Genomic DNA, 20,438 nt, shown 5'->3' on the forward strand with positions numbered 1-20,438 from the left:
AAAATCTAATTAAGATACCTAATAACTTTGGAACAGAAATGCCACTACTTTCTCCAGTTAGTAGACTAAACTTTCTTTCGCTTATATCAGCTCTCATGTACACATTTTTTAAGTTTCATGCAGTACACGTCTTTTAAGTTTCAGATCTCATCGTTTGCTGTCACACAAACACACTTTGCACACCTTTGGCAGGTGGTCTGCGACTCGTAATGCACAACGTTCTTGTTTGAACAGAGCTATTCGGCCCTCCATATTTCTGGTGTAGTTACCTAATTGTTCAAATGGAATAAATCTTTGCCTTCCAGAACCAAACGGTTCTTCTGCTTTCCTGTAATTGGTAGTGTTGTGGCGCTTTTCAGATTCAATTAGTTTCCCATTCAAGGGACACATGCAATATATGAAAAAGCTCTTAGTGTCGTCTCCTTCTAGTCCAGTAAGCCACTTATTATATCTAGAGTCATCGAGGCTCTCAGCTTAAATCGCTGGCTGTACTTCTTGCTCATTGTTTTTTTAACAGGACACATGAAAGGCACTCGACAGTCAGAATAACGTTCCTCACGAAAGGCTAGCTGCAATCTGTGAGTGAGCGCAGGACAAAGGCGGTGTAACTGAACTGAGTATTCTAATAGCAACAGGACAGGACGGTCACGGTGAGTGGCACAATACGACTACGTCCAGGACACGAACGATTGGTATGGATGACAGGTGCCAATTGTATTTATATTAACTTCTTTTTCTTTGGCTGATGTTTTTTAAATTATTTGTTCGTATACTAGTTTGGTGAAAAAATCGCCAAAAATGTCACCAAACAATAGATAAATAGCTAAAATGTCGCCAATTCGTTAAACGGCAGGAAAAGTAGCTGGGCGACTATTTGAAGTCACCAAATCTAGCGAAAAGTAACCAAGTTGGCAACGCTGTAATGGGGTGTCACGAGATAAAATGGAGTATCTTGCTTTCTTTGAAAAACCAAACTACAGTAGACTCAGATGGTTCTAAACTCAGGCACGAAATCCTTATCAGCACATGTACGAGAGCCACAGCTTTGTCCAGGGTTTGCCACCTGTACATGTACGAGATTTGGGGTGTTGGAGATAAGTATAAATCCAAGCATTCTTTTATCATTACTGTATTTTTCAGGAAGCAGATTTTGGGCAGACACTGCTCCAGGTCACAGCCCGTCGCACAGAGGTGGTCGACTTTACTGTCCCAGTGACAATATGGTACACCTGCATCATCATCCACATTGGATCGTCCGAGGTGGATCCCTGGGGCTTCCTACTGCCCTTCAGACCACTGGTGTGGGGTGGAATCCTGGTGGGGCTGATCGGGGTGCTCTGGTCTCTAATGTTGATGACTTCTCTTAGTTTAGCTGAAGGTGTGAAACGATCCAGGTGGTTTACAAATGCATCCAGCTGTCTGCGTGTCCTGTTGCATCAAGGTGAGAATTCATAATTTCGTGGTATTAAATGGTTAAATGAGATTTCTTCTAAGCCCTCTGATTTGATACGATCTTGTTCAGAATAGTTCTCAGCAAATATGGAACCTGCCAAGGTGTACACCATCCTTTATGTGAAATATAGTTGGGCAGATGTAATCCACATGCACACAGTCAACTGCAATGCTCATCATCCAACATACGAGAGGAGTATGCCACTTCATATGGTTGTGTCCATGTCCATATGCATGGACATACACACAACCATATCTACCGTATGACCCACTCATGGTCAGGTGTCCCTCAGCAACATACTGTACAAGCATCCTGTGTGTTCACCATTAACCAGAACAAAGAAGCCAGCCACAATAAGCATGCTCTATCTACACCGGATGCACTTGGACTGACTGTATGAAAACACTGACACTGTTTGTGTATGGGGATACCCTCCTTCCACAAGTTGTAGCTGCCACTCATGTGGCTGTCACAAGGCTATTCTGATGGAACCAAAGAAGGTGAATAAATCGGAACCCTCACCACTGCTAGTGCAGACTTCAGCTTCTCTTCATCTCATCTCATCTCCACTAGCTGACCTCATCCTTATAGCCTTACCTTATCTTACTTGCTTCACTTTCACCTTCCTGCCCACCCCACCTCGTAATGACTCTTATTTAACTTTGGGCTGAGTGAGTGAGTAAGAGTCTTTCCTAACACTTCACTACCAAGGGTTTCATAAAGTATAAATAAAATTGTTTAGTAACAGCAAGAAGTTATTGCAGCAATGGAGATAAAGTGTATGCAACTCCACTATTACAGATTTTGTATACCCGTCCACCAGACACAGTTGTCTGAACAGTAAGAAAACAGTACCTTCTTACAGCCAGGTATTATTTGTCTTTACTAGGCGTGTGCGGTTGCGGGAGGTACCTGTAACCCATAGAAGTTCTCGCCCTCCTCGTCCCACTCTAGCCCGCGTCCAGTGGGGCCACATGTTTAGGTAACAGTGATGCAAAAAACATGTCCTCACTACACCTCTCAAAAAAATATATATATATCTTTCTGTATAGTACTGGAGGGAAAAATGAAGATCACCTCTCTCAACTGAAACAGTCAGCCGGTATTATCCATTGAAAAAAATTCACCATATGAACAGGACTAGAAAATGTATAATATTTAATTTCAGTGATCTTCATTCGAAAATGACGGTGGTGACAGCAGGAGGTGGTGACGGTACAGATGTTGAGTCATGTCTTCAATGATTAACTGAGCCTTAGCCAGATGTAGCTGAGAGTGCAGGATGGTGGTGGTGGTGTGAGAGTGCAGTGTTGGCCATGTTAGTGTTGATCATAACCTAACCTAACTTAACCCAGATGTGGTCAAGTCTACGCGTTGGTGGTGGTGGGAACTTGTGGTTTTAGGAGTGTGGATGCTGGCCATGCTGGTGTTGTTCCTAAGCTACACCAGCAACCTCATGTCCCTCCTGGCCATCAGATACAGCCCAATGCCCATACAGTCACTGGAAGATATTGTTGCCAGTCCAGTCACCGCATTCCTTCCAGCAGGCTCGTTCATCCTTGAGGCATTTGTTGTAAGTTATTTTATGCTACTGGGATATGTGCAGATAATAATAATAATAATTGTTCTCGCTAGCTTCACTCGTTCAAACACCAAGTTTAGTCACAGTTGGAACCCCAGACATATGTAACCAAGCAAAAGATTAAGCGCATCAGCAAGAAATGGGGACACGGGTAGGGAGGAAAGCTTTGTAGTACAGTAGCGAACTTTTTGGAAATCTGAGCCAATTTTGAAGATGCAAGAAAAATTGACACCAAATTAGAAATCGCATAAAAATCCTTAATTACTGTATTTTCATTTCATACACAACCCGTAATTCCCAATTGTTTTTCCGTAAATCGAGGACACAATTTTTTTAAAGGCAGATTAGCATACCAGCTGGTTGAACAAGGAGTAACGGTCCAAGGTTGCATAAGTAGGGCAGCTGTATTTTCTGAAGATTGCTGAGAGCAACCATGTTTTGCTTATTCAAAACGAATACTACCTTCTGTTTGTTTTTTGGAAAATTTTGACTGAATCCAAGTCAAACTAGTATGATACCCTGACTGACGAAACTCTGAATTTCTGATTCGAATGAGAGTGCACCAAAAAAGATGTGGTGAAAGTAATTTTTGTGAGTGAGCAAAAAGCAAAGTCATTATTAACCTGCTGAGTCCCAAGCCCTAGACATAAAATAAACCCGCTGACTGCCAGCAGACTTTGAACCCTCATGAAGCCTTGCTGCCAGCCAATTTTCAACCTTTTTTTTTCTAGATAGGTTAGAAATGATGAGGGAAACATGGAGAACAGCCATAAAAGTACTCACAGATGTCATTTAGGTCGATTTTGAGATCAATTCTCCCTGATCAGGTTGCTGAAAACTTCCGAGTAATGCCAATAGACTTTATCGGCCGCCTCCGACACTTACTGACTTGAGATAGGAGATCTTCGTTTTCTTCATCGGTAACTATGCTATTTGAGCCAAAAACACTCCCATTCGGTATATAGATGACATAGGAAGACCTAGAGAGGCACAGGCTGATTTTTTGGTGCCTAACTTGAATTTTCGAATTTTGGCAAATATATCAAATTGCCAACATACATGTATGTCAATGGCACTGTCCGCGCATATAAGGGCAGACGTACATGTACGTTGTTGGCACAGGGTAGGTTAATAGTGTGAGGGAATATTTTTGGTGTAATTGTAATCTGCTAAGTTCTTTTCAGTATTTTCAGGTCAGGAAATCAGATGAATATGATGAGCCACATGAGACAATACTCAGCACTGCCTAACCTCCTTACTAGCTCACTCGAACACTTTCCACATTTTCAGTATGGACACCTATTACATGTTAATAATAATAATAATAATAATAATAATAATAATTGTTATTTAGGTAGACCCGAGAATTTTAAGATTTAGATGTAGGAGGTGGATTAGTACCTTTATACCTGTGATGTACTACCATGAGTGTAGTAAGGGAATTAAAGCCTTGATGATCTGACACAGCCTTAACAATTTTGCATTCAGGGGCTTCTTTAGGCTGAATAAAATCGTCAGATGGCTGCAATAATAAATAAAAAAGGAACATCATCGCAGTTCACCTGTCATTCAGATCACACATTATCCTCACCTAGACAGCAGAGAACGGACCAATGAAGGAAGTGGCAGACTTGCAACACAAGGGACGCCTGGAGCTTGTCTTGGGCCGGGACTTTATGACAAAACTGGACTCCCAGGTCAGACGAGGTGACCACGTCTTGTTCGCCAGCGGCTTGACGTTACGCATATTCATGGCTCAGGACTTTTCTCTCAAAGGTAATTTACTCCTGGCTCCTATGATTCACTTAATTAAAACGGACACTATTGAATGGAATTAAACAAAGACGTTCATCTACTTTAGGGAGGATTTAATGGCAGCAGAATTATCTCCGTCAGCCTCTTATAATTCATTTTCAGGCATATACAATCGTCTAATGTCAGCTGCATTAACCCCTAAAACCGCGGGCTTGTTTACCAATGACTTGCGTGTCCCGCGGGGTTATTTGGGCTCCGACAGACTCTCAAAAAATATTTGCCAAAAATCAGTTATTAGTCCTAGAATAATAAAATTATATATGCTTATGGCACATACCTTCTCCTTTCTCCTGGAATGATTGTTGAGCCTTCGTCGGTTACCATAGGACTTGTGGAGACCTCTGAAGTAGGGTAACGAAGTCTCCACTTTACACTTCCCGACAACCCATAATATGATTACCACAGCCAGATACAAACACTATAAACACTATTCTACAATTTTCAAGTAGTTTGGGATCCATACTCAAAAAAAAAACACTGTGAAAGCAATGTAAATTACGAGTGCGTCTGATCGTCGCACTGGCACTAGTTCGCTCTTGGTACTCTGTCATTTATTATTCATAAAACCCCTCACATTTTATATTTCTATTACTATATAACACTTATATATATCTACAGTCTTTATCCATAAGTTTCCTTCAGTAGTATTAGTTTATTGTCACTGTAGGGATTCAATTTCTTTCAGTAAAATACGTAGCATTCACTTTCTCATCCTGTATACTAGCATTGAGAGTGAATGTCACTTTCATCTTCACTCTCATAACTCATAGCATTCAGACATGCTAGAGTGAAACTTTCACTTTCATTACTCCTAGGGTATATACTCGTATTCTTATAATACTACTCATTTACATTTCTATTTACGTTCTCTATTTTATTTACGTTATTTACATTTCTATTTTATTTACACTGTGTTATGCACTGTCACTTCAAGTAACTTATAAAACTATTTTCCATTGTTCACGTATATTTACATTCATTACTTTCACTTCCTGTTTACACATTATTTACACATTATTTACAATTCCACTTGCACTGTTTTACTCAATAGAAAGATCGTAGTCACTCTTTTATCAATTGTCAGCCCTTTACCTCTTTCCACACGAGATTTAGTAGGGGGTAAAGGTCACAGGGCCCTTTGCATGGGGGTGAAAAAGTCCTTGAAGTCAGCAAGAAGAAACATACGTACTCTCACTTCGGAAGATGAGAGTAAACTGATAACGGAGGGCCGGGATGGAGGCCTACTTAGGGGATATTCAGAGCTACCAATGTTAGCTCTTGAAACAGCTATGTCTAGCACTGAAATGATTGGCAGGAAATCTAGACAATACATTATAAATTAGGTAGTTCCAGGTGAATGTAAATATCACTTAGGCTTCTCCCTTCCCTCCTTACATGTATATTTATTACGAAAATAGATTATACGGCATATTTCAAGGGGAAAAAAACAGCGAAAATTAGCGAACGAGTGCACGTGTGGTGTTGTCAGGTGATAATTAGCCAATTCCAGGTGTATGGCACTCTCACTTACCTTATTTCTTTCTTGTATATATTATTTGGTATAAGAATAGGACATAGGGCTTATTTCAATGGATGAAATCAGTGAAAAATTCCAGGGAAGATTTACTTAGCGTAGCACGGCCGGGCAGGCGAGAGGATAGGGTAATGGAGGGGGGGTAGGGAGGGGAGTCAAGAACGGGGAGAAATGGCTAAATTGTCAACAATGGATGGGAGTACAGATGAGATTAGGAGTGCTGACTAGTGTTGGACATTGGCAGTACTGATAGATGATACAAGCCCCCACTTGGAAGCCCGGGTGAATTCAAAATAACACAGAATCACTAAAGCGACGCCCCGCAGTATGATCCCTTGCTCCCAAGCGTCACGAAAGTGACGCCCCGCGGTTAAGGGGTTAAAATGTTACAGACGTGACCATATGAGTGTAAAGATTAATGGTTGTATTCCATCCCTTTGAGGATAGCTAATGTTAGGCTGCCTTCACCTTTTCCAAACGTTCTTCACAGTTTTTTAAAAATATAAGAAAAGTATTCTTGATGATGATGATGATGATGATGATGATGATGATGATAGTGGAAAAAGCTTCCCAAAATTGGTTGGGACTTTTGCATGTATTTATTACTGGTAGGTGGTGGCAACCATCATCCACTTACTTGCAGTGCCGTCTACTTCGCATTTATCATTCTGTCTGTGTCTGCCCTCTTCTCTTCCTATTTCTTCTTTTCCTTCCTATCACTTTTTGTAATTCTCCCTATTATTGTGCCCTTCAACAATTCTGCAGAACCAGTCTCGCATCCAATACTGATTTTATATTTACTTTTTGATTAATTGTAGGTACCACGTTCCTCTTCTTTATATATACTGTACTCTACACTCTTTGAACCTTCTTATGATCGAAATAAATATACCCCTTTTACTCTAACGTGGCCTATAATTATTGTCTCTTCATCTTGATTACTGAGTTGTAACAGGAGATTACGCTAGAATATGATAGAAGTCATGAGGAAGATACATAGAGTGGATTTTGGAGATCCATACTTGTCCCATTTTCCATAATCTGTGTGAAATAAGCTGCAACAGGGAAAAAATCTGGATCAAGTTAATGTAACATGAGTAGTCTGCTCCAGAAAACTGCTAACGATTTCTTTTAGAATGTCATAGGAGCCTTGGGCTCGATACTGGACGTATTTACGATCGATTCTCTGTCGTAACATTAATTACTTTTCCCAGGAAGGACTAGATAAACGGGAAGACTCTGAAGGTTCTTTTTTATGTCCTTCCTGAAGAAACAGTCACTACCCACAGCATTTTTCATCTCTCGTGATTATGGTATGCTATTTTGTAGAGTACATTCGAGACTTGAATGGGTATTTTCGTCGGTTAAGGAAGGTCCAGCCCCTAAGATATGCAGTTCGATTGACCATACATGCGTGAAAGTCTGTATATGGAGCCGAGTTTTCGACTCCTAGAGAAGTAAAAAGTGTTATGCCCAAGGTTTAGAGATTGAATTTACACATGTTATGCCGCAAACCAGAGCATTTTAGACCAACTGGTTCATGAGCTCTAGCCCATCAAAGTTGAAAAAAGGGACTCCAGTTTTCAATGCGCTCCCACCCAATTCCTCCCTCATTCCTCCCCTCCCATGACCTTCCTTACCCACTCCTATCACCCCCCCCTCTCTTCCCCCTCCCCCCATACCACCCTCCCCCTACCCCCTACAGAATTTTCCGGCTCTTTTTTTTTTTTTCAAACAATAGTATGGAAAATAATTATGTTGGTGTTTCTCACTCACACCCAACACCCTTCCCCCCCAACACTTCTCCCTTCCCCACCTTCCCTCCCCCCGTCCCCTTCCCTCATAGCTGTGTAGCTGTCAAAATAAAAAAAAAATGAGCAAAAGCATGCCATATCTTTTTCTTGGTGTTACACACTCCAGCACCCACTCCTCCTCACCCCTCTCCCCTCACCCTTTGCCCCCCCTTCCCTCCCCTCAGAGCTGCCAAATCAAGTAGCTGTAAGAATTTCAGGGGGAAAAAGCTAAAGCATGCAAAATAATGATATTGGTGTAAGAGAAAGACTAACACACACATATACAATTTATTATTTAAAACAAACAAACATTACTAACATTTACAGGAAACATTATGGTATATATACGGAAATAAAAAAAAAAAACATGAAAAAACATGCATTCTATGTATCTTTTCTTGGTGTTACACACTCCAGCACCCATTCCCCTTCACCTCTCTCCCCTTACCCCTTACCCCCTCCCCTCCCCTCCCCTCAGAGCTGTCAAATCAAGTAGCTGTAAGAACTGCAAGGGAAAAAGAGCTGAAGCATGCAAAATAATAATAATGGTTTTAGAGAAGGACAAACACACAAATATACAATTTATTGTTAAAAAAAACAAACATTACTAAAATTAACAGCAAACATTACAGTATATACGCAGAGATTCATTAAAAAAAAAAAAAAAAAAAAAAAAAGCATACGTTCTGTGTTTCGTGCGTCGGTGTATACAATTACACAAACAATGATGAGGTAGGTGGGGGGGCTTACCATTCACTCACTCGATGTAGTGCTGCTCTCGGGTGTCTGCCCTTTCTTCTCTTCCATCCTTCTTTCCTTCCATCCTCTTCTGTCTTTAGTTCCTTCATTCTTTACTCGTCCTTCTGCCTACGGGTGACTTAACACTTCCTCTTCCGTCTTTCTTTCCTTCATTCTTTCCTCTTCTTTCTGCCTGTGGGTGACTGTACACTGAGTGACAAGCCAAATGGTTTCCTGCATACCAGGAAACCATTTACTATGCTGGGTGGTAACCATATAGCCAAATATTGGCACTGGTGGTTTAGTGGGTGATTGTTGCGCTCCAGTCGGATTGAGCCATTGATGGTTTATATCCAAGGGATGGTTGAGATTGATTGCTCATGTAATGCCACTCAGGGATGAGTGTGGCTGGTCACTCTCATCTTAAATGTCAGGACCAACTGCCTAGCCCCGGGCTCCTACGCTCCTCATGGGGCACCTTAGGATTGGATGATGGATGGATGGATGAATAATCTGGTATTGAATGAAAAAACACGACAGGAATAGTAACAATGACGTATACGTATAATACTCTAGGCGGGGGGAGGAGGGGGAGTTTTAAGCGGATTGTGTACTCTAGAGTTTGGGGGTGGAGGTCGGGTGGGGAGAGGCCTGGAGGGATGGTATGGGGGTGTAGAGGTGGGAGACAGACACCACAAGACAAAGAGGTCAGGTAGATAGGGAGCACAGGGGTGTGGAGGCTGGGTAGGGGGGATATAACCCTCCACATGGGGACAGGGATGGGGGGAATTGGGGGGCAACCACGGTGGAGTGATGGAGGATGGTGGAGGAGGGGGGGGAGGGAGCAGGCGGCGTTCAGGGGCGAGAGAGGGGGAGAGGGAAGTAAGCTATTGGGGTAGAGGAAGGCTGCAAGAGGGCGGTGGGGGAATCACCCCCTCATCATGGGTATGGGTCTGGGTCCTCCCCCCTCCCTACTCAGGACTTAGTTCTCATTGGTTTGCATCGATATCCGTCACAATCGGGCTGAAGCCTAGTGTCCGCAATTTTACCAAAAACCCCTTTTTCGATCACATTCGGTATCTTGCATAATCTTGAAAAAGGATAGATTGATCCTGTTAGCACTTTAGGGGTTAAGACCTCATCCTTAGTGATTTACTTTTGGATATGGCCAGTTGATATCCTTGTATCTGTTATTTTTGTGGTGATATTGGAAGGATTTATGTAGCACAGAAGAGGAGAGTAAGGTGTAACAAAAATAAATCTTTTAAGAAAAGGTAAGACGAGAATACGGGCCTTGGGGGAGGTGGTGGCTGGCGGGAAGTGGTGGCTCATTCAGTAGAGAAGTGGCCCGCAGTCCTACCAAGTGGTGGCTCATTCAGTAGAGAAGTGGCCCGCAGTCCTACCAAGTGGTGGCTCATTCAGTAGAGAAGTGGCCCGCAGTCCTACCAAGTGGTGGCTCATTCAGTAGAGAAGTGGCCCGCAGTCCTACCAAGTGGTGGCTCATTCAGTAGAGAAGTGGCCCGCAGTCCTACCAAGTGGTGGCTCATTCAGTAGAGAAGTGGCCCGCAGTCCTACCAGACCCAGGTTCAAATCCCCACTGTGGCAGGGAACAGTTTAAGGATTTGACTTTCATAATATCAGAATCTACTGATCTACCAGAAGACACACCGACATGTCGTAAAAATACCCCCACCCAATATCAATATACCAGTCCTGTATGAGACAGCCCTAGCATGCACTCAATATGGATGGTGGGTGTTAGGTCCGAAGTGGTGACATGTAGAGGTGTATGCAATATAGGATGACTACTGGGCCGTGGGAGCAGTCTGTGAAGTCTATGCCCAGAGTCGGACGCATAAAGAAAATAAAAAAAACATTCTTCGCACTTCCCTCCTTGTCCTTCTTGCAAAAACAAATCTAAACTAGAAAGCACTCAGATAGCACAGACCTCCGCCAATGTCACTGTGATTAAAAAGGATCTGGATTTGGATTCGTGAATATGTGATCCCCATCCAGATCCACCCCAAAATTTAATCAATTCTTTCTTGGTTTATGGTGCATTTTTCCACAAAATTTCATTGAAATTCATTGAAAATTTTTGAGATATTTTGCGGGATACTCCGCATCCGGATCTAGCCCAAAATTGATTTATTTGTTCACTGGCCTATGGCCCACCCTTCCACAAAATTTAATCAAAATGCTTTCATAAGTTTTTGAGCAATACTGCTAACAGGCAGACAGACAGACAAACCAACTAACGCGGGGTCAAAACATAAAATCCTAGGTGGAGGTAATTGCGACAGGGAGGCGATCGTAAGTTCGTTTGAGTATACACTCCCCGAATATCAATGTTGTAACCATTACCCTTCACATGTTTGGGATAATTCAAGTAAAATCATCCAGCTAATTCCTGACCGCTTTCTTCAGCGCAGAGTGAGTTTTAGGAGCCTGACGGTGTTAAGAAAATACTGATAGTTAATACGTGAGAGAAATATCTGAAGAATATTACCTATTTAACATGACAGCCTTAATGGCAAGGTAAAGTTTTCTAGCCGTAAAGAGACACATGAACAAATGTATTGCAGTTTTAATTAACATAAATCCTAAACTAATATTTAATATATCTTTCAATATACGAGGCAAGTGCTACTTCTACTTGGCCAAAGAAGAGTTCCTGCCTTTGACGACGGCCATAGCAGGACCCAAGGGTAGTCCTTTGATCCCTTTCCTCAGTCGTAGGTGAGAATTGTGCTCCCATAAATAATAACTTTACTACGCCAATGTCTCGCTTAGGAATGCATCATTATATCTATGTTTTCATTCATAAACCTAGCATACAAGGATTAATATTAGGATGGAATAAATCAGGAAAAAAATATGATAAAATTCAGCTTCTTTGGAATGTTGCTATCCGGACAATTAGTCATGTTCTTGATACAAGTAAATAGGGATTCTACTCTTTTAAGTTTCTACTGTTGGTTTATCAGTACAAGTTATTTACATAAATATCTCAGCTCACAATGGTGTTTGCAATACTTGCCCATCGTTTAATATTAGTTTCTTCAGTCCACTTGGCCATACCATCTATAATTGTCAAAGCAATATGGCCAGTAATGATTACAAAATTTATGTCTCAGCCACAGGGGAGAGGCTAGGTAAGATGGTTAATTTTGATCTCGACCAGAAGCAAATTTACATTACTTTGAGTTTATATTCTCCATGCACGTGCTTTTACAATGCTAACATTGTCCAGATTAAATTTAGGCTGATTATCAAGCTGTGCCTTAATATCAATAAATATTATTTTATGACTCGAAAACTTCCAGTCATCTCATGAAGATCAAACTCACGTAGGCCTACGTGGTTAAAACTTTCACCAGTGGCTACAAAATCACAGACGTACCAGGCCCCCTTACTATTGCTGTAGCCACAGGATCATATGGACATGAACCCAGTGGATTGCAGGAAGACGTTGCTCTATCCTACTGCACACCATACTTTTGGGAGAGGGGGTTCTAGAGAGTGAGCTGAAGGATGATTGTTGGCGCCATCACCTGAATGCATCCCCCCTCCAGTACTGGACGCACATGTAAAGAAACATAGATTTCGAAAGTGAAAGTTGTGCTCTGTACCTTCCTTAATTCTTTGCCTCACTGATTACAAATCCTTCGCTACGATGGTGTCTATTCCTACTGTCTAGCTTTCACCAGATCATTTTCTTCATTTTAGTAGAGGCTTAAATTAAAGGGTGTGGTATATTCTTGATTAACACTTTCACAACAAGGTCTCTTACAATTGGATAAAATGGCCTTCAGGGAGGAAGAATTATATATGTAAAACCAGACTGTCCAATAAAAGTCTATAAAACTTACTTGTACCAGTAACGTTTTTCAGGATCATGCGGATTATTGAAGCTGGCCTTTTTGATTACTGGACCAAGCTGCTCACACCAAACTTCACCTCCTGTCTCAACCCACCCACCAAAGTTGCAGTTAGGTCTTCAATTGGCATCAACAACATATGGGTGAATTTTTGGAACGTGTCATTTGTGATAACTGTGGAGTGCAGAGTTGGAATCCAGATCTATACAATAATTGTCATAATGGCTGACTCGGGAAAAACACATAAGAAAATCTGAATGGTGAAACACTGAATATAGTTGGGTTCCTACTCTGTAGCCGGTTTTCCTGAGACACTCATATGTAGGTAATATGTATAGGCTGTGTATGTTTTATAATATATGCATCATGACACAGTAGGTATATAATTGAAAGTGTGTCTACTACATTATTATTATTATTATTATTATTATTATTATTACTATTATTATATACACCAAGGAGTTTATGTTTTACCCAGCGTTGGATTGTTGTCTGTTTGTCTGTCTGTCTGTCTGTCTGTTGCCAGGATTACTCAAAAAGTTATGAATGAATTTTGATGAAATTTTGTGGAATGGTGGGCCATGGCCCAAGGAAGAAATGATTAAATTTTTGCCCGGATCCGGATCCGGAGTATCCCCTACAATATTTCCAAAAATTCTGAGTGAATTGCAACGAAGTACTGTGGAATGGTGCGCCATGGGCCAAGAAAGAATGTATTAAATTTGGGGGCGGATCCAGCTCCAGCTCTTATATCCACGGATCCGGATCCGGCTTCTATATATACGGATCAGGATCCAGGCTTACTAAAAAAGCTATGAAAGGATTTTGATGAAATTTTGTGGACGGGTGGGCCATGTGTCAAGGAAAAAGTGATTAGATTTTGGAGCGGATCCAGATCAGGATCCGGAGAATCTCGCACAATATCTCCAAAAGTTCTCAATGAATTTCAATGAAATTTTGTGGATAGGTGGGTTTTGGACCAAGAAGGAATTGATTAAAGTTTGGGGATCTTATATCTAAGGATCCAGATCCGGATCTTTTTTAATGGCAATGACACCGGAGGAGGTATGCGCTTTCTGAGAGCTTTCTAGTTATTATTATTATTATTATTAATGTTATTATTATTATTATTATTATTATTTTCTGCTTTTTCTGCTTCTGTGTCTTGTCTGCGTCCGCGTCCTCGTCTTCAGCTTTGGCTCTTCATAATTGATCAGATGACTCGTTTGATATCTAACTACAATCTTTTTCTAGTTTAACCCTCGTTGGCGACCAAAGTGTGGGCTGCTGTACCACATCTGTTTCTTAACAAAACCCAGCCAAGATACAAACTCAGACTAAAATCCAAGGCACTTGCAAGGGGTATGCAACTGCGATGACAGGTGAGAGCTGACCTTGTTTTCGGGGAGCCAATAATATTAAAAGTGAGGTGCAAAAATTTAAGTCAAAAAGGCAACAATGCAGTTGAAGTTCAGCGGTTTGATGATAAGATGAGATAGGGACATGTGTTCCAGTGTACCAGGTCATTTTCAATCAAGACTCTAAGTGTGATACCCCAACTGAATGACGAAACTCTGCAGAACTAAAGGAGAAACACCAAAGGGTGAAAACCTGCATGTACTGAAGTCAGGTTAGACGGAAATACGTACAACCAAACCCAATCATCTTTGAGAGGATAAATGGAGAAACTATTTGGTAGAAATTTTTATACACACAAAGAGGAACTGCAGCATCGGCTTCACTGCAAAAGGGTGAAGTTTCAGAATCAACAGCAACTACTCAAAGGGCTTTGCAGAGTATCTTTGTAATGCTTTAGTTGAGCTTGCACAGTTGTCTACAACATCAGCTGATGACAATAATGATGCACCCACAGCTTCCAGACTTGTTACCCTCGACAAAAAATACTAGAATGAGACCATTTGCAATTGACAAAGTACTTGGAAGAATGACTGGAAAATAAATCTTGGCATTATTAAGAAGTTGAGAGACGGAAGAGAGAGTTGTATGTTGAGAGGAAGAGAGAGGTGAAAAGATTACAACAAGGGAGTAAGAGGAGAGTGGATGAGGAATTTGGAAGGGATTTGAGTGTAAAGTGGAGGGAATGTAAGAAAATGTTCTGGAAAGTGGTAGAGTTAGACAGGGTGCCAAAGAAGTTAACTGGGGAGTGAAAGATAAAATGGTAGATTGCTAGTGGAGAAGGGAGAAAAGGTGAGTAGATGGACAGAACACTTTAATGTATTGTTGAACATAGAGAATGAAGGTAACGTGAGTATAAGTGGCTTGAGAATGGCTGGGAGACAGAGGGATGTCAGAAGAGGAAGCAATCAGTAGGATGGAAATTGTAGAAGCAATGAAGAAAGTTAAAATGGGGAAAGCCCCAGGAATTGATGAAATGTGTGGTAAAATGCTGAAGCATGGGGGAGAGATAGTAGTAGAATGGATGTAGAAGATGTGCAGATTGGCCTGGGAGGAAAGTAGAGTCCCGGAGGATTGGAAGTCACGTATAATTATTCCCCTGTACAAGGGAAAAGGGGAAAAAGAAGTATGTGGTAATCATAATGGCATTTGTCTTAGTGTAATACGAAAAGTTTTTGGTAGGCTACTTATTGACAGAGTTTGGGAAATAACAGAGGAATTAGTTGGAGAAGAACAAGGAGGTTTTAGGAAGGGAAGAGGTTGTGCAGATCAGATATTCATTCTTAGATCTTTAGTGGAAAAAAGTTTCTAGAGAAGTGAAAGAAGTTGTATGCGGCCTTCATGGATTTGAAGAAAGCATATGACAGGGTGGATAGACAAGGATTGTGGAAAGTATTAAGAATATATGGAGTAGATGGGAAGTTGCTGAATGCCGTGAGGAGTATGTATGAGGGTGTATAATGAACTGAGTGAATTTTTCTATTTGAAGGTTGGATTGAAACAGTGATGTGAACTGAGTGAATTTTTCTATTTGAAGGTTGGATTGAAACAGGGATGTGTCATGTCTCCATGGTTGTTCAATCTTTATATGGATGTGGTCATAAAAGAGATACAAGGTAGGGCAGTGGATGTTGGAGCAGCCCTAATGAGAGAGGGCAGTGTTTGGAAACTCCCTGTACTGTTGTTTGCAGATGATACTGTGTTGTTAAGTGAAGATGAAGAGGAGCTGCAAGGCTTGGTGGATGAGTTTGGGAGAGTATGTAAGAAACTGAATCAAAAGGTGAATGTAGGGAAGAGTACTGTAAAGTTATGATCTTTGAGAGAGGTGACGTTAGTGAATGTACAATGAGGTTGGATGGGGAGAAAATGGAAAATGTGAGTGTGTTTAAGTACTTGGGTAGTGTGATGAGTAAGGATGGAAGTTTACAAGGTGAAGTGCTTGAGAGGGTACAACAAGGAAGAAAGGTTCCTGATTCCTTGAGAGCAATGATAAGAAACAGGGAAGTGAGCATGGAAGTGAAAAAGTTACTACATGACAGTATTGTGATACCAACTCTAACGTATGGAAGTGAAGCTTGGACCTTGTTGGAGGGACAGAAGTCAAGAGTGAGAGCTCTGGAAATGAGGTATTTGAGAGGACCATGTGGAGTCACATGGAGAAACAGACAGACAAATGAGGAAGTGAAGGATCGTTGTGGTGTGGATGTGATAGGAAGTGTTAGGAGAAACACAATGCGGTGGTTTGGCCATGTTGAGAGGATGGAGAGCGAGAGACTAACGAGGAGAGTGTATGTGAGTGAGGTCGAGGGAGGGAGAGGGAGGGGGAGGCTAAGGATGAGATGGAGGGATGGAGTAAAGAGGTTTATAAGAGAAGGGGGTGTGAGCTGGGAGTAGGGCAGCGAAATGAGGGGGGACACGTTGACATGGAGGCGATTTGTTTGTGGCCACCCCTTACGGGATTGAGGCGTCTGGCAATACATTTATAGATTATAAAGATGATGTAAAGAAGGCCACTAATAACCTATAAATTTGTGCCAATCAAAATGCAGATGGGGAAGCAGCTGTGCTCGCAAGAAGCAAAATTTTGGAAAGAGCTGAAAATTGTGAAGCTGTACTTATTGCAAATGGCTCTAATGACTTCAACTGTATCAGCAGGGGCGATGCTTCAAAGCATCAAAATTGAATGATCTTGTTTTGCTCGGTAACTGGAGAATACATGCAATCAACCATCAGATCTGCACATAAACTGCTATGATGCCGACTAAGGAGAGTTATTTATTGTGGGGGAACAGCTTCTTGCAGTCCGGTTGCTATGCCCATGTATGCTCCGAACATGTCGGCACTGAGGAACAGGGTCAGATATGAGGACCTCATCAGGACCGGAAAGATTGAAGATACAGTATCATGAACTTGTTGAGAGAATATCAACACAAGGTAAAAAGGAGGATATCACCCAAATGCAAAGCCACCCACCCTAACAGTGACCCCGCAACATTATCATTTCACATGCAACGTCTTTGAGGGGAGTTAAGCAGCAGTACCAAATGAGGGTCAAGGACACCTGGTTCCAGCAATCAGAACTGGAGAATTTAAGGAAATAAATGTTCACAAGGAAAACAAAAGAATAAAGGAAGTTTGAAAATTAACTGCTTATGTAAAAACCAAGCATGACTCAATATACACAGCATTGGCATATGGTGTCAAACATCTGTGGGTATACTTGTTTAGAACCGTGTCCTAGCAGAGGCCATTAAAGAATTATAATCGTAGACCATGAGCGAGGGATATCATGGCCCTGCTGGAGTTTTGAATGGTTCCAATACTTCGATCCACAGTCACACAGCTCATGTCTGTTAGAACCTCATTGTGGTGATGGTCACCTCAACATTGTACACACGCTCAGAGCTCCAGCTACTACCACAATAAGGAGGACTGGGCATCAACCTTGTAAAACTCGCATACCTAACAGGAACACTAATAAATATACCAGGAACACAAATATAACCACACTTACCGAGTCCTTGTAGAATTCTGTAGTCAGGCCAAAATGAGTGCTATGCAGTAAATCAGCGGTTTCCAACCTGTGGGGCGCACCCCCCTAGGAGGGCACGAAGGGTTGCCTGGGGGGGCGCGAAGGCTTGATAAAGAGGGTAATTATACTTGAAAACTAGGAATTATGATGGAATTAAGTAATTTCTAAATATGGAGAAAATATTTCAGATATGAATAAGAAATAAACGTATCTGAATATATAAACAATTTCAAATATTAAGAATCTATGGTATTTATTGACATGTGCCAATTATGCCAGTAAAATACAGTATTTGAGGGGGCGCAGGGAACGTGTCATTCAGTGAGTGGGGGAGAGAATTAGAAAAGGTTGGAAACCACTGAGTAATTGAACAACAGGTGAGTACTATCCCATAAAACATCATGCCTGAAAGAGAAGGCTCGGGAGAAGGAGCTGGGTAGAGCGTTGCAACAGCTGCCAGAAGAACAATGTATGAAAGTGAAGGCTGCACAAGAGGTGGGACTCTAAAGCTGGTTGATTTCTCTATACTCAAGACAAAAACGTATCAGACCAAAACTACAGGAATTTATAAATGCCACTGCCTTGAGATAAGGATAGTCGCTAAAGGCTCTATCGGGCAAGTGCATCTGTTGAGCAGTTTCAAACTGACCACAATAATCTTTAACTACAAAAACGTAGGGCCTCCTGTTCATTAGGCACAATGATGTCCGAGACCTCAAAACAAAAATTTAGCAGGAAGTGCGCCACGAGGTCACTGCTGAAGCATCCTTTATTCCACTGTGTGGTAACAAAAGTTAACCTATTCTCAACACCTGTAACATCCAGTGACGCACTAGTGGACATCAGACTCTGTGGTTATTGACCATGAGGTGAAAGAGACTTTGTCAGTGTCAGGGTCATGAAACCAATAGCAGTTGGTCAGAATTTCCGTCTACCTGAACAATACACAAATTGGAAGAAGAAAACAATTTATTATGAGAATATACACCAAGTGCAGCTGACTGCCTTATTCACCAAATAGTTAAGCGAAAAAACTGTAGTTTCCAGTTCATTTGTATTGTAGTGCTTAGCTATGGAGAGTGAATAATTACTCCAAGAAATATAATTTATTGGTAATTTACTTGTTTCTTCTGCCCAGAGAGAGATGATTTTTTATTAATATCAGGAGAGTCTTCTGGTGAAATGATTTTTTTTTTTTAATGCAAGAAAGAAGGAACCAAACGCCTGGATCCCGAGAGATTGTTCCCCCCAAGAAAAGTAAAAAAAAATAAGATAAAAGACAGCCAAATTCAAGATCCGTTCGTTTCGAGATGCCTGGACAAACTGCGTTTGAAAGACTGAAGATCATAGGAAGCAGGAAATACAGAGGGAGACAGTTCCAGAGTTGACCTGTTGCATACATGACGGAGTGGGAGTAACGGTTAACTTTTGCATAAGTGAGTTGGACAGAAGAAAGATGAGAGTTTATTGCTATATGGGTGCGCAGTGTCCACCGTAGTGGTGAAGTGATGTAAGTAGACAGGTCAGAGGAGCAGTGACCATTGAAGTAGCAAAAGAAAAAAGATGCAACAGTGCAACGAAGAGGCAGAGAGTGAAGGGAGCGAGTTAGAGGAGGAGAGTTAAATAGACGAAAAGCTAGTGACTCCACCATGTTGAGAAGAGCTGAATGTAGGTAGCCTCGCCACACGTGAAAGTTGTAATCAACACGGGCGAAAACCGGAGAATAGTTTAAGTCAACAATTGTGCAGGAGTAAAGAAGACAGGACGGAGTAGGGTAGCACACGTAATCCCTTCGAAGCAGATTTTACAAGAGGTAATATGATTTTTTCGAAAAACATCCCAGAGAAATGAAATCCTAGGTAAGTTTAAAGATAATGTGTGATAGAGTTGAATATTTGTAAAAATTAGAGGATACTTCTGCAGAAGATTATGTTGAGTTGATAAGATGTAAGGACTAGGTTTTCGACACCTTACCTTACCATATATATATATATATATATATATATATATATATATATATATATATATATATATATATATATATATATATATATATATATATATATATATATATATATATATATATATATATATATATATATATATAATTTCCCAAGGTAAATGTATATCTTAATCTCTATATATCTATCTTCCTATCTATCTGCCAATTATACCGTATATATATTACAGTATTTTCCAAGGTAAATCTCTCTCTCTCTCTCTCTCTCTCTCTCTCTCTCCATATATGATATACATACAAATATACTGTATACTATTTCACAGGGTACTCTGGTGGTGCTGGCAGGAGGTAGTGTCACCAGTATTCTTGTATTCGGCCTGGAACTCCTTGACTCTCGACTGCTTCAGTGATGCGCCGCCATTCCATTGGATACATAATATATTCCTCAACCACCAAAATATGTAAAGTATGGAAATTAAGCTTACATCTTTCATGACGCCTAAGAATCAGTGTTGTTCCACCTAAGCAATTTTTTTTTTTTTTAAGACAGTAAACTTTTTTACAAGAATTGTGCCTTTCATATTCCTTTTGAATATCACACACACAGAGACGTGTGCGTATGTGTGTGTGTGTGTGTGTGTGTGTGTGTGTGTGTGTGTGTGGTACGTGTCTCCTAAATTTGGTGGGCCACACCAGACGGGGAAGATCCCTCCGACTCTGCAGGATGTGTTTCC

General features: G+C 41.1%; 1 protein-coding gene across 1 annotated transcript; it reads left to right on the plus strand.

Moving 5' to 3' along the window:
- Window positions 1-2,637: 2,637 nt before the first annotated feature.
- LOC145397035 (uncharacterized) lies at window positions 2,638-20,114 on the plus strand. Its single transcript, XM_080270252.1, has 6 exons — window positions 2,638-2,668; window positions 2,809-3,026; window positions 4,631-4,811; window positions 11,555-11,654; window positions 12,810-12,939; window positions 20,028-20,114. The coding sequence occupies exons 1-6, from the start codon at window positions 2,638-2,640 to the stop codon at window positions 20,112-20,114; spliced, it is 747 nt and encodes a 248-aa protein (XP_080126378.1).
- Window positions 20,115-20,438: the final 324 nt, after the last annotated feature.

The sequence above is a fragment of the Coenobita brevimanus genome, chromosome 40 (assembly GCF_032717465.1).
Source record: "Coenobita brevimanus isolate Jiangsu-jjx chromosome 40, ASM3271746v2, whole genome shotgun sequence".
Taxonomy (NCBI): domain Eukaryota; kingdom Metazoa; phylum Arthropoda; class Malacostraca; order Decapoda; family Coenobitidae; genus Coenobita; species Coenobita brevimanus.

Bases quoted from the DNA above. Each gene is read 5' to 3' on its own strand.
- LOC145397035 (XM_080270252.1), top strand. From the start codon at position 2,638: ATGACGGTGGTGACAGCAGGAGGTGGTGACG. The intron at 3,027-4,630 runs GTAAGTTATTTT...ATCCTCACCTAG, and splicing joins TCATCCTTGAGGCATTTGTT to ACAGCAGAGAACGGACCAAT. The intron at 12,940-20,027 runs GTGAATTTTTGG...ACTATTTCACAG, and splicing joins TTGGCATCAACAACATATGG to GGTACTCTGGTGGTGCTGGC.